General features: G+C 43.4%; 1 protein-coding gene across 1 annotated transcript in view; it reads right to left on the reverse strand.

Moving 5' to 3' along the window:
* LRRC49 (leucine rich repeat containing 49) overlaps positions 1–15,739 on the reverse strand; it is a 122,483-nt gene that overhangs the window by 32,146 nt on the left and 74,598 nt on the right. Inside the window, 1 exon segment of the mRNA XM_044980221.1 lies at positions 12,128–12,211. Within this exon segment, the coding sequence (XP_044836156.1) occupies positions 12,128–12,211 (84 nt within the window).

Genomic DNA, 15,739 nt, shown 5'->3' on the forward strand with positions numbered 1-15,739 from the left:
CTAAAGCAGGGGTTAGTCGACTACATTTTAAAGCCTTATGAGAATATGAGTTTCAAGATGCCTAACAGGAAAAGTCTTCACAATCAGATTTAACGTCTATGTGAACTACAACAGATTATTCAGAAAGGTAGAATTTAAAATGTTTCTACTGGTTTTCAAGTCTTTGCTAGTTTGAGACATATATACTATACATGCACTGGGGAATGCCAGTTAAGCCAACAAGATCTTTGAAATCAGTACAAACTTTTTAAATGCAACCACTACATATGACAGAAAGACCGAGAAATAATATAAAATCATATGAGTAAAACATAAATTCCAAGGCATTCAAAGGTTTACACTACTCTTCCAAAGGGTTTCAGATTAAAACCAACAGAATTACATCTCTTTAATTTCCAAAGAGATTTGAAAGGTAGGAATTATTTTTTCACTGGAAAAGTGAACTACAAATGAGAGACAAAGCCCTTATTAGTATGAACATCTAATTTAGTTCAAGTTTATCAGACTAAACCATTGTTTTGACAGCCTTCTGTATATATTACATCTCGTGAAAAGAAACCAATGCTGTTCTCTATAGCTAATTGTTTTGTCCATGCTTTAGCTAATCACTAATATTTTATATAGCAAACTTAGAGACAAGCCCAGGAGTTTACTGAATAAAAAATGATTACCTATCTTTTTGTAGCTGTTGTTCTTCGAGATGTGTTGTTCACGTCCATTACACATTTGGTGCGCGCACCGCGTGCACGGATGTCGGAAACTTTTTCCCTCAGTGGCTCTCGTTGGGGCGGCAGGTGAGTCCCACCAGAGTGGCGCTTCATGCTGGTGCATATATACCCCTGCCAACCCGACCCCCCTTCAGTTCCTTCTTGTCGGAGACTCTGACAGAGGGGAAGGAGGGTGGGAAATGTAATGGACGTGAACAACACATCTCGAAGAACAATAGTTCTTCCATTGTTCACGTCCATTACACATTAGGTGACTCACAAGCTTACCATAGGAGGAGAGTAGGAGTCATGGAACAATTGACTGAAGCACAGCCCTGCTGACCGCTACGTCCTCTCTGGCCTGTTGATGGACTGCGTAGTGGGCTGTGAATGTGTGCACCGATGACCAGGTGGCTGCTTTACAGATCTCCTGGAGTGGACCCTGTGCCAGGAAAGCTGCTGAGGATGCTTTAGCCCTAGTCGAGTGAGCCATGATTGCCGGGGCTGGCACCTTGGCGAGCTCATAGCACGTGCAGATGCAATCCACAATCCATGACGATATCCGCTGCGCCGAGACAGGGAGTCCTTTCATTCTCTCTGCAATGGCAACGAACAACTGTGTCGACTTGCAGAAAGGTCTAGTTCGCTCCAGATAGAATGCCAGGGCCCTATGGATATCCAGAGTATGTAGGCTACGGTGACTCGGGTCCGTGTGTGGTTTGGGAAAGAACACTGGCAAACAAATGTCCTGTCCCATGTGAAATTGAGAGACTACTTTAGGGAGGAATTTAAGGTGTGGCCTAAGTTGCATTTTGTCCTTATAAAAAACTGTATAAGGGGGCTCTGAGGTGAGGGCCCTCAACTTGGGCACTCTCCTTGTGGACGTAATGGCCACCAAAAACGCGACCTTCCAGGAGAGGCGAGTGAAAGAGCAAGAGGCTAGGGGCTCGAAAGGGGGTCCCATGAGCTTGGTCAGGACCAGGTTAAGATTCCAGGGAAGTACCGGAGGGTGTGAGTAGGGAAACACCCTCTCCAGCCCCTTGAGAAACCAGGCTACCATGGGGTTTGAAAACACAGAATGCCCCAACTCCCCTGGGTGGAATGCTGAAATGGCAGCCAGATGTACTCTAATTGAGGAGGGGGCGAGACCTTGATGTTTAAGGTGCAGCAGGTATTCCAGGATAACTGGAACGGAGGCCTGAAGTGGCTGTATATGTTTTGGTTCACACCAGCAGGAGAACCTCTTCCACTTAGCGAGGTATGATGCTCTAGTGGAAGGTTTCCTACTGCTGAGGAGAATTTGTTGCAGCTGAAGAAAGCACTGGCTCTCCGCCGCGTTCAGCCAGAGTTTCCACGCTATGAGATGCAGAGATCGCAGGTTCAGGTGGAGCAGGCACCTGCGGTCCACCCGATCTTGGTGCAGGGGCAGGGCAATCGGGTCGGCTACTAACAGCTCCAGCAAAGTCGTAAACCAATCTTGGCGGGGCCAACCTGGGGCAATGAGAATCATTACCGCCTTGTCTCTGCGAACTTTGAGGAGAACTCTGTGGATGAGCGGGAGTGGTGGAAAGGCATACTTCAGGCTCCTGCTCCAAGGGATCGCGAAGGCATCTGCGACCGAGCGCGGAGTGTGGTTTTGGAAAGAGCAAAACTGCAGGCATTGACTGTTGTCCCTGGTGGCAAAGAAGTCCATTTGGGGAAATCCCCACTTCTGGAAGATCAATTACAAGACATCCGGTCTCATCGACCATTCGTGCATACATTACGACCTGCTGAGGTGGTCCGCCAGCTCGTTGCACTTCCCCAGGAGGTATGACGCTACGAGGTGTACTGAGTGGGCTATACAAAACTCCCATAGGAGAAGGGCCTCTTGGCAGAGGGGAGAGGATCGGGCTCCGCCCTGCTTGTTTATGTAGAACATGGCGGTAGTGTTGTCTGTCAGAGCTGTCACATTGTGACCTTTTAAAGCAGCGTGAAAGGTTTGGCAGACTAGGTGAACCGCCCTGAGCTCCTTTACACTGATGTGGAGCAACATTTCATCCTTGGACCACAAGCCTTGTGTCCAAAGGTCCCCCAAGTGCGCTCCCCAGCCAAGGTCTGATGCATCTGTTACCCGCATCAGAGTGGGTTGCGGTGCGGCGAAGGAGATCCCATCGCAGACTACCTGCTGGTTGAGCCACCAGTGCAGGGAGTCCAACACCTAGGCAGGGATTGTCACTACAAGGTCTAAGGGATCTCTGCCCAGGCGATATGACCGGGTTAGCCAAAATTGCAAAGTCCTGAGCTGTAGTCGAGCATGTTTGACTACGTGGGTGCATGCTGCCATGTGTCCTAGGAGCTGCAGGCAGCATCTGGCCGTGGTTGTGAGGAACCTCAGCACTGAGTCTACGACATGCTGTGTGGAATAGGTCTAGACGTTTAGCCTCCTTGGCCTTAGAATCTGGGGCTTGCTGACCAAGTCGTTCTCATTCATTGACCGCTGAGACGATCAGCGAACAGGGGGCTGGGTGACAAAAGAGGAAGTTGTATCCCTTGGAAGGGGCAAAGTACTTCCGCTCTACGCCTTTTGCTGTTGGCGTGCTAGAGGCCGGGGTTTGCCAGACCGTCTTGTAGTTGGACTGGATTGTTTTTATGAGTGGGAGCGCAATTCTGGAGGGGCCCTCGGGCCTTAAGATTTCCACCACAGGATCCTCCTGCTCTACTGCTTCCTCTGCCTGTAGGCCCAAGTTCTGGGCTACCCTGTGGAGCAGCTCCTGGTGCGCTCTGTGGTCAATCGGAGGAGGCCCCGACACTGTGGTGCCTGCCACGGCTTCATCTGGGGATGACGAAGAGGTGAGGGCCTTCTGCATCTCGTCTTCCAGCCCTTCTTGTCCTTCCTCGCATGCTGAGGGCTTCTCTGGGTCCTGCCTGACAGACTGCTTCCGGGACAGCGCCGGGCTCAGTGCCACTTCTGCTCTCCTGTGTTCCGGAGAAGCGGCTGGTGGCCTGGATACCGTGGCCTCCTTGGGCACAGAGTGGTACTTGTGCGGGAACCGAGACCAATACACTTAATAGCTGAATCTCAAGGCTCTGGAGGAGGGCCCTTGCTGTTGGTGATAGGCCCATAGTGTCCAAAAGGACCACTGCCCTGGCAGGCCCCATTGGGGATGCCATGGGGCTTGGGGCTCCCTGCTCGCCGGTGGCCTGCGGGCATAGCTGGAGAGGCCTGAGTCCACCTCGGATTCCAAGGATGCCAACCTGGAAGGCCAAGGTGGTGCCGTAGAACGGTGCCACTGAAGGGCTGGAGAACAGCTCCTTGTTGACCGGTACCGGTACCGATACTCCCGGGACCGGGATCGTTGGCTTCTGCTCAGGCCAGGGGACTTCGATCTTGTGTCGCCTCGGAGCCAGCCCGGTGATGGCGCCGGGGAGCGGTGCCCTGGTGGGGCCGGTGTCATATGCTGGTTGGGATCCGGTGCTCTCGAATCCCGCTGGGTCAGGGGCAACTGGGAATCTGCAGAGGCCAAGCTCAACTGGGACCGACGCTGGAAGCAGAGCCGGGGTGGTGACCTCAATCAGCGCACCATTGCTAGCTTGCCTCTTGACGGCACTCTAGGAGACGGAGGCTTCTCTTTGGCAGGGAGGGGACTTGCCGCCGACAACTGAATGAGGCCCTTTGCCGCTTCAAACGTGTCTAGTGTGGAGGGCTGTTCTAGGAGCTCCTCCAGCCCGTCCTCCGTGCTCAAGGCGCTTAGCCCGGGGCTTAACGGGCTCTTCAGCGCCGGAGCCACCAGAGCCAGAGCATGTCCTGGGGCAGCGCTTCCCTTCTGAGCGCTTGTTTGCTTGGGCGGTGCCGGCTTCTTCTGCGGGGAGCACCCTCGGCTTGTAGGCTGGCCCTTTGACCATGCCGGTGAGGCTGAATGGTGCCAGGGTTTTTCTTGTTGCCTCGGTGTGGCATGCTTGCGGTGCCCCACTGGTGCCAGATTTCAAACTGACACCGGGGCACTCCGCACTGAGGACGCTGGCGCTGAGGCTGGATGGCCTGAGGACGAAGGTTGCAGCACAGCCTCCATGAGTAGATGCTTGAGGAAAAAGTCTCTTTCTTTCATAGTACTTGGATTAAAGCCTTACAGATCTTGCAGCGTTCTGTTTGATGCGATTCCCCCAGGAAACGGAGACAAGAGTTGTGGGGGTCACTAATCGGCATAGGCTTGTGGCGCAAGCCTTAAAGCCTTGGGCCTGTGGCATGCCCCGCAGCCCAGGGCTGGTGCTGGAGACAACTTCCAACACCTAAACAAAGACAGTTTATCTATTATTAAGAAGTGCTAACTACTGATAACTACTAACTGCTGATAACTGCTAATCACTATGCTAAGGGACACTTGCAAGCGAGAGATAGAGAGCTGTTCCAACGCCACCCCGGATGGTAAGAAGGAACTGAAGGGGGGTTGGGTCAGCAGGAGTATATATGCACCAGCATGAAGTGCCACTCTGGCAGAGCTCCCCTACCGCCCCAATGGGAGCCGCTAAGGGAAAAAGTTTCTGATGTCTGTGCATGCGGCACCTAATGTGTAATGGATGTGAACAATCACTTGAAGAAGAACTGCTATTCAGAAAAGGAAACAAATGAGTTTCACTTGAAGATTTCCATTAAAGTGAAAAGAATATTGAGAAATATGACAGATATTTTATTTTGTAACCACACCATGAACATTATCATATAGTATATTGATCCATAAGACTGGAGCTACATAAGAATACACTACATAAAATGTGTTATAATTAACCAAAAATGACATTGGGTTTCTGCCAGCATAAACTCTGCCACACAAGTCCTTGGTGGTGGAAAGACTATCAGGGGTTGATGTCACTGAGGTATAAACCACCTCAGCATCCATTACAGTGGGGAATTTATTTCTCATTTAAAATTGGAAATAAAAAAGAGATACACATTCATCAGATCCAATTTTAAATTAAATGTGTATATACAATAACAACGTACACAGAAAACAAAAAATAAAAAGTGAGTCAAACACAATGTGGCCTGCCTATTCCTGCAAAGTACCAGAATGTCCTCCAAAGACAATAATACAATCCCTAGTGGAAGCCTGGATAATAAATACTGAAAAGAATAATTTCATCAGGATAGTACAAAAATGCAATTATGATGGCAACCAGCATTGCATATGGCGATATTTTATTCTATTTGGAAAACTAAGTAGTAACGGGCTCTATACCTTTACTCATTCTATATACTGACAGGTTTCCACGCCTTCTTTTTGATTTATGTCCTGCCCTCTAGTTTCATTTGTGGATGTGTATGCTTTTGGCATGGCAGCCATTTGGAATTCATTTTATTTTATTTTCTATAGGGAGTATTAGGACTGCTTGTGTGTTGTTTTATTTACACATTTAGAGCCAGTTTAAACATTTTAAGGCTTTTTTAATTTTAATCTTGTGATTAAAAAGTCTCTGTGCAAAAGTTAAGTTTTCAAAAAAAGCAGGAGGGCTATTGGGAAACATGCTGCTTAAAATATGTCACATGCTCATCTCTCTCTTTGCCACAGTTAATCCTTCACATTGACACATGGCTTTGTCGCAACCCTAAACTCATGCTCAAACATGGCGTCTGTATGGCCAATTGTCGGTCAAAAGGTCACATTGGTACTGTGTGCAACACCATAGTGCGGTGTGCAACATTATAGTGCCGTGTGCCTATTCCCGAACCTTCTATCTGGTCAATTGTGGGTCAAGTTGGTGCCGTGTGCTACAATACCAGCGTGTTGTGTGCAGAAGAGTAGTGTGCTGGGTGCAGCTCCTGTTGACGTAGAGGGCTCCAGCTTGGAACCTGGAGGGCGAAGGAGCTAGGGACCAATTAGACGCTGGCACGAGTAAGAGTCTTCAAATAAAACTGTATCTCGCGCCAAAAATGGCAGGAGTGCCTGTGTGTTAGCTGGAAGGCCTGATCACCCTTTCAGCCAGGGTCTCCTCCGGATTTTGCCGGCTTGTGTCGTGTCGTGTTAGGATTACTTCCCCTCAATTCGTCATGCACTCTGTGTCTGTACTGCCGGTCAGCTGCGCCTGGAGTGTGGTATGTGCATTTTAATTTCTGTAAACACTTTGTTTGCTTAGCCTCTTCTTTTTTTTTCTTCTCTTTTTCTTTCTCCCTTATTTGGTGCAAAGTTGCGTATACAGTATAGGAGAATCAAATTGCTGTATTGATTACTGTTGTGGTTAGTTGGTGTATTTCACAACATTTGGTTAATGCGTGCACAGTTTACTCAGTTTGCGTGTCTATTTTGGATTTTAGTAAGCGGTTAATCATAGGTCGTTTAGTTCTTGTTGTAAGATGCAAATAGACTGTTTTCAAGGTGTGTGTGGTTTATCTTGATAGTATTTCTAGTTGATAAATTACCTCCCCCCGGCCCAAGCTGTAACTTATCCCTTGTTAATAAACAGCCACGTGGTTTGAAATTTCAATCTGTCACGTTTTGATTTTCCTCTCTCAATTAAATACTTACTCGAACCTGCATTTGTCTCGGACAGGCTTTTGTCTTTTTAAACTAATTTTTTTAGGAAAACACATATGTAAATATGGGCTATCTATAGTGACATTTTCCTCTGTGCTTTAAATATTTAGAAAAAGTCTTAAATTATTCTTTCAATGACAATAGTAGTTTTAGCAAAAAGGAGGAGATAAATTTCTTCAGATAACAAAAGTGAAAAGGGCCATCTTTGAATAGCTTCTCTTTTTAAACTTTTGTTTTTATTGTAAAACTGCTCTGTAAATGAACATTTAATATATTAAGTTCTTATTTTTATCTTTGTTTTTTTAAATCAATTAAAAATGCCGAGCTGGATAAATTTTATTTTTACATTTTAATTTTATTGTAAATGTGTTTTGCATATTGACATGATCTTATTTTTATCTTTGCCTATTAAGCATTTCAAAAGTTATGACTTGTGTCTTTTAAAATAACACACATTTGTAAAAGGAGATATTATTTCTTCACAAATTACAAACTACAAACTATTTTTATAGGGTTTTTTTCTTACTATGTCCTTTGTTTAAAGAAAAAAAAATGCTGAAATCTTTCTAACTGGGTTATGACAAAGGGGTACCTCTGCTACAAAATGCTGCTTTCTTAGTGTCATGTTTACATCCAATATAAATATTTTTTGGTTTCAAATATGATATAATTTCCTTTGAAGATGCCTCTGTAATGTTTTTTTTAAAAGGGCGAGGGGCTGTTGGAGTTTCTGGACCATTGCTTCTCTGAGAATATGAGTAAGGAAGGAAAGGAAATGCCCATTGAAAACTCTTGATTTAGGCTGATCATGGGGAAAAATCTGGGAATAAATCATAGCTATGTGTACGATGACAGCTGCTTTCACATACCAAAATATGCATGCTTGCACAGAGGAACCTGGGAAAGGCTGTGGAGAAATAGAAAAAAGCTTGTTGCCACATGTGCCCCAGTGAAGTTTGCTCCCTTTGAGGTTCCACAGTAAGCAGAAAAGGGTGACTTCTCCCTTCCAGTACTGCTGAGGAGTACATCATGGTGAACTTCATGTCAGCAGAGTAAAATGGGTCAGAAATGTGGAAGGAAGGAGGCCTAGGTTAAGGGTGACCCTTCTGTGACTCCAGCATTTTTGGAATCAGGGAGAACATTCAGGAGTACTGAATTAGAAGAAGACATAGTCTGACACATCACTGTGGCATTCTTTCCATCTTGAGAGTCCCTGTTGCTTTTCTATTTCATCTTCTGTGCTCGTTGGCCTTCTTGTGAGCCCTCAGCTGTAGAGCTGCTGATCTCTTGTAGTGCATGTAAAGTAAAATATCACACCCAACACCTTATTCATTTGAAAGCCAATTAAATTTAAAGTTTTGGTGGCAACTCATCATTTTTATGCCAGAAAATACTCAGATAAGACCCTGTCAAACGGGAGCTCTTACCCTGTGCAAGCCTCTGGAGGCAGAGAATTCTGGGACAGGTTTTTCTAGAAAGTACTGGATTCCACCTTCAAGTGGTGGAGAGGAAGAAAAACCCACCATGCAGACAGACAGGCACGAACAGGAAAAAAAAAAGGGTGAGTTAGAACTTGTGAAATGAATATGGGAACATTTATGAAAATTCAACAGTTGTTATTAGCATGGTAAGTTTGATGGCAGCCACTTTTGTAAAACAGCAAGAGTCACCTTATTAAATGGGCCCTATGCCATGACATTTCATTTAAAAGGAAGCAAGGTAAAATTTTATAGTTTCTTGAGAAAGCTTCTTGAGAAAGCTATTTTATTGCTGAATACAACTCCACAAAATTTCCATTCATTGGCTGAATTTTTACACTTCGCACATTATTTCACAGCCACTTAATCCCACTGTTAGATCTGTGGGAAAGAAAGTTCCATTCAAATAAAACAAGAGTCTGAAACAGAGAAAACAAAATCTAAACACACAAGGATGGAATGGAAATTTACATAGGAGAGAGATAGGAATCATCTTTCTGATGCAAATAAAAGAGAACAGCAGTTGGCTGTTATGCTTCTTTATCCCCTGGAAGACAAGAAAGAAACCTTCACTAAAAAGAATGAAAACTTCAATTTCCTGTTCAAGCTTGAGCGAGTATGGCATTACACATTAACAATACATGCCCCTTTCCTCCAATGGGAATTTTCATTGGCAAAATGGTTTGAAAGATCTAGGGCATTGAGAGAAACAACAGCATCTCCTACGGTAAGGAAGCATACCTCAAAGCTTAAGAAATGGAAATAAAAATAAATCACACTTTCAAAAATGTCTGTTGTTCAGTAAGTGGGCCAACACATTAACATCAGCAAACCACCAGATGTATGTGTCTGTGTGACTCTTCCCTTCTCTATGCCAGTACAAACTGACACCAAAACTTCAAAACCAGATAAATTTAAAACATATCAGTCATCTATAGTAAAAATAAAATAAACTATGCAAGTATTAATTTTCAGAATGTGTGGGGGGGGAGGGGTATTTTCTGGAACCTGTTTTTGAACTGAACAAATCCAAACTCAGAAAAATCTCTTTTAATAGGTAAGATACAGGAAAAACAGAAGTATACTAGACACACTGTTGGATTACCATATAACAATTAACTCCACCTCTTTATCTATTTACTTTTTCCTATTTTTTAAACCTACGGCTTCCAGTTTACAATACCTACCGTTAAAATTCTGCATGTGTGCCCTTGGTTTGAACAAGGTCCAATTTTACACACATGCTATATTTCTCACCCCACCTCACCTCCAACTACTCCTTTTCTTCTAAACTCCTAAATGGTGGACACTGAACTCACATTCTCCAGACCCGTGATACGAAATCTTACCTTGACAAACCACAACTTACCTAGCCAGTACCCTAAGTCATGGTTGAGTCACCCCTTTGCAAGATGCTTTAGGACAATACTATCCCAAACTCTAGTAGAATCTTTTCAGTACTCAACATGGCCAACCATAAGATACTGCTGTCTCATCTGATAAAAGTAGAAGGGCCCAGGGTAATGTGTTAAAATGGTTTCAGTCTTTCCTGGGGAGTCACACTCAACAAGCTGTAATAAGAAATTGCACTTCCACTACTAGACCTCTCATGTGTAGAGTCCAACAGGGATCAACTCTTTTACCAATCCTATCCAACATCTACATGAACTGGTCAGACAACATGGACTCAAGCATCAGCAATATGCAGATGACACATCGCTCCATCTATCATTCCCCACTTATGACTATACCACTACCCAAAGATGGCCAGCTTCTCTGGTTGAAGCTGAACCCGAATGAGACAGAGGCGATATTGGTGGAACAGTCTCCTCTGATTAAAGGTACACACCCCACAACTGGTTAATTCAGTCTGTAGCTTAGGAGTGCTCCTGAATTCCTCACTAATAATGAGCTCTCATACAGCAGTGCTTTCTACAGTCTCCAATTGGCTAAGAGACTCCAGCCAAACAGTGACCTAGCCTCAGGTATTCATGCCCTCATTAACTCTCAGCTGGACTACAGCGATGTAACATATCTGGTAGCACTTAGAAAATTCCAACTGCTATAGAACACTAGTACATCTCCTCAGCAACACAGGCTATTGTGAACATATCAAACCTGTCCTCTGCTCCCTACTCTGCCTTCCCTTAGACTATCAAATCAAGTTCAAGGTCAGACAGAGCCCTTCTCCCCAGACCACTGTTCCTCATTCTTCCCCACAAGGCAGTGGCTCAGTGCATCCCCCCATTCCCTCCTTCTTCCCATGGCAGGGCCTCTGTGGGTTTGTCTACACAGCAAAGAAAAGCCCGCAGCTGGTCTATGCCAGCTGACTTGGGCTCATGGGTCTCGGGCTCAAGGTTCTTGGGCTGCAAGGCTGTTTCATTACTTTGTAGACTTCAGGACTCAGACCCTGCAGGATGGGAGGGTCCCAGGGCTTGGGCTAATGCTCAAGTCCAGAAATCTACACAGCAGTGAAACAGACCCTTAGCCCAAGCCCTGCAAGCCTGAGTCAGCTAGCACGGGCCAGCCACGGGTTTTTCTTTGCTGTTTAGACATATCTTGTGTGCACCCGTTTCTCCCTCCTCAATTCCATTCCTCCCCAATCACATATCCCTATCTTCCTCAATCCCTGCTTTCTCCTCCCCATCTCCATCTCCATTCCCCACCCCCAGTACGGGAGATGGGGTGTCACGTGCTGACTATTCCACTGGTGCTCGTAATCCAAGTAATCCAGGGTACCCACCAGTACCACTACAAATTTCTATGCTCACTTGACCAGCACTTCTCCACAATCTGTCTTGCGGATATTACAGCTAGAATGGTTGAGAAAATTAGGGCAAAACTTAGCCTACCACATACACAGACCTGTTCAACCACCCAAGAGCACACTTTTCATTAAGGCATCTGCTTTGGGCCCTCTTGCCTTGCCCAGATTTCTCTGTGACCTCATTGTGGCATGAGGAATAGTCAGCACGTGACATCAAAAACTGACCCAGACCATGCATGTACCCAGCTCTGATTTGCCATGCTGCTCATGGGCCCTTCTGAACAGATTTCAAATAGGCCAGGGTCAACGTGAGCCAGCGTTCACACCTGCAGGGTCTGAGAGGCTGTGGCCAAAGACCGACAATATCACACATCACTGATAACTGCCTTCTGACCAGATCTGACGGTGGTCTGAGAGCTCTGCACTTTGCTCATGAGGCTGCCACAAACTGGCTTTGGCAAGCTCTGCATCCAAGAAGAAGAATTAATATCATGTCAGTTTCGACTTATTATCATAGGTGTCATTTTTCTTGAGGTTAATAATAAAAGTAGGTATAATTAAACTACAGTACCAAGATATCAGAATCTACCTTATTATTATGGTCAATACAACTAAGAATTTTATGAAATTTTATCTAATCTCAATTAGTGTTAGAACAGAAAATACCTTTAACAAGGTCTGTTTGTGGCTTTCACGCTTCTTCTCTTCTTCTTTTCTTGCTGCAACAGAGGCCATGCGCCTTTCTTCTTCCTAGATGAAGAAATAAAATCAACTTTACTAAAGCAGGAGTAACCTATGGAAAATTTAATTGACAAGCTTCTAAATTCTGATGTTTGAAAGGCAAATATATCTTCAGTGGTCTATTCACCAAAGGGTGACATGCAGGCACTACTAAACATGGCTTGGTAACACTCCTATTTGTACCTTTATCTGACAATTTCCAAAGCTAACACTTCTATTCATGATGTGAACCTGAATGCTGTGTGCTGTAACATTTTTGGTATAGAAATGTAAAGCTTTCTGTGTTCTAAATAAAAAGTGTTAGTTATTCATTGAAATGTTTTAATAAGTAAAATATACTCCCTCCGACACTTAGTGTTTACACAATTAATTTTTATACCAAGTTCTATCAAGAATTTATAGTAGTTTTGTAGTTTAAAGGTGATCTGAAAAGGGAGTGAAAAAATGAACGTTACCTTTGTTGCTTCTTTAGAATATATAAAGAGAGCCTGAAAGTTTTTCTTGGTTTTTAAAAAAAATTCTGTTTGGTTTTTACATTCAAAATTCAGATAATGGAAAATTGAAGCAGTGGTTAAGTTATATTTACTTAAAGAACTTAAATAACTGAAAGGAGCATCAGTGTTTAGTTGGACTGTTTGAAACTCTGCTGTGGTTTTATTAAAAACACAAATATTTCTCTTACTAAGGTTTAAAAATATTTTTACATATATTGAAATATTATTTATTATTTTTATTAACACACACTTATTTCAATGACTTGCATTTTAAATAAAGCATACCTCTGTAAAACATTCAGCACACCCACACCTTCAATTAAGGTGTTACAGCTCACAAAACATGTTGTGAGAATGACTGCACCACAACTAAAGTGGGGCTTACCCAAGGAAGGGCAGCTCTGCTTTGCGGGGGAGGGGGGGAAGGTGGAGGTCAGAAACTGCTGTAAAAAAGGTGTTCGGTGGTCAGCTTTCCATGAGTGACTCCCACCGTCCTCCCCCCGGAATGTGCATAAAGGTACGAAACCTGGGTGGGGCAAGTCTCTTTGCTCTACGCAGCGAGGAAGCATCCACCTTCAATTACGGTGTTACAGCTCACAAAACATGTTGTGAGAACTCCCAGTGGATCCCCAAGAAAACCCAAGGAAGATTAGACTTGACCTTCCTGATTTTTCTAAGCTGAAAAATAAACAGAAAAACCAAACAAACAGAACAAAACAAAAAACAATGCCAAACATATAAATAAACCAAACCCTTTATAAAATATTTCAGGGTTTTTCCCCTACACCATAATGAAGCAAAAAAGAGGCAAAAGCCCAGATCTATAAAGTCTTTTGTCTTTAAGTATGAGAACAGTAAAAGGAAGATCTACTTTTATTATTCTGGGCTTTTGATTGTCTGGCCTCGTTTTTTCCAGCAATTTATTTTCAACAATATATAGCACATCCTCTAATTTTAGCAAGCTGCAGCAATTGTGTGAAGTTTCTTTGAGTGCTGATTCTTGTTATAGTATAGTTCTATCATTATGATACAATAAGCCAAATTGAAGGGGAAAAGAGATTAGGGTTTTTGTGTTTATATAATTATTAAACAACTTTCCTCTTGGATATCTATTTTCACATATTGAGTAATTCTAATGCTATCACCCTGATATATACAGAACAACTGTCTATATAGTCATAACATATTTGAATATTGTTTAGAACATTATTTATTAACATTTTACAAATGAAACAAAATAAATAGTTAATCAATCCCTATAATCTAGACCACATTTCTGGGATAAACACTTCATCTTGTATGCAGTAACAGTAAACAATAAGATTTTTCTAGAAAGGCTCCAGTTTTCCTCAGGCCTCTGTCCAGGCACAGACGCCAAACAAAGAGAATAACTTCTCAAGGTTAAGTAGGAATTTATCCCAACTATTTCAGGCTGTGCCGTACTACACATTGTGAGTAAGAATAAAACAGGTCAGGGATCCAATTAGCCATTGCCAAGAAAAACAATTAGACAATTTAACAGACTCAGATACTTAAAAAAACTGCTACTCAAACAGGGGCGCCATGGGGGGAGGGGCAGGGGAAGGTTCCAGCCCCCCTGAGTTTCATACCACAAGCTGGGAGAGACGTTGCTCACTCCACTCCCCTCTCCCCTCACCGGTCAGGAATAGTCGCTCCCCTCACCTCACTGGCCTATTATTTGCTCAGCAAAAAGAATGTAGAGGTATATCTGTCAGAGCCAATAGCAGGACTGGTAGCTTCTGCTGCACTTTTTCATTCCTGAAACAAACATGCTCAAGGAGTGGTGGGGGGAAGGAAGCTCTCAAGCTCTGTGCTTTGGTCGGAAGATGCTTGCTACAGATTTCATCATGATCTGCCCCTCACCTTCACATGTCTGTGACACCCTGGCACCCAAATATTAATCACTGTCATATAATTAGGTACATTTTGCACAAAGCATGCCTCATTCTAAAAGTCTTGATCTGCCAGACATTAATACCTCTTTGGATCATATGTGCTATCATTGTATGTGAAGTTATGTTACGTATGTGCCACTAAAACATGTTGTGAGGTTGAGAACACCCACAAGCAGCCTTTCAGGTACAACGATAAAAAAGGCCAAACCATGTTATTATTGAGGAAATGCACACAAGCACAAGGATTACCCCAGGAACTGTGTACAACAGAAACCTATCAGAGATAGCACTACACAATGGGAACTGTTTGACCCAGGTCACAGCAAAAGAGCTTTCCTGCAAGTTGGAAGAAGATATAAAAGAGGAAAATGACATCATGACTGGACCTCTCTCCCCCTACACCACCACACTTGAAAGTACCAGAGGAAAAGGACTGAACAGTGAGGGGCCTAGATTTTAAGTGTCTTTGGGCAATTAATACAGTAGAAATCCGACAACCCTGAATACACATATCTAAAATGTGAAGTTTGACAAGTCATGTTCATTTTGCTGATTTCTCCCAACCTGTTCCTACAAATCCCATAATCCACTTCCTCATGGCACTCTTCACTTCAGTGGGAAATTTATTAGTTCATGGTGCCAGTTCTTTAGATGAAACAGTCCCACATGTGTACACACACTGCTGGAGGTTGAAAGAATTCTGCTTTTCAGATGTGGTTTTCTGATCTAAATTTACACATAATCTTAAAACATAGCTTTAATTGGTGTTTGTATATATTTTTTCTTTCAGGGCTGTCAATTAATCGTGTGAGTTAACTGCGATTAATCGCACTGTTAAACAATAGAATGCCAATTGAAATTTAAATATTTTTGGATGTTTTCTACATTTTCAAATATATCAATTTCAATTACAACACAGAATACAAAGTGTATATTGCCCACTTTATATTATTTTTTATTAAAAATGACAAACAAACGAAATGGTATTTTTCAATTCACCTCATGCAAGTACTGTGATGCAATCTCTTTATCATGAAAAAACTTTCAAATGTAGGGTTTTTTGTTACATAACTGCACTCAAAAACAAAACAAACAAACAATGTAAACTTTAGAGCCTACAAGTTCAC

Source organism: Mauremys mutica, chromosome 11 (genome assembly GCF_020497125.1).
Source record: "Mauremys mutica isolate MM-2020 ecotype Southern chromosome 11, ASM2049712v1, whole genome shotgun sequence".
Classification (NCBI taxonomy): domain Eukaryota; kingdom Metazoa; phylum Chordata; order Testudines; family Geoemydidae; genus Mauremys; species Mauremys mutica.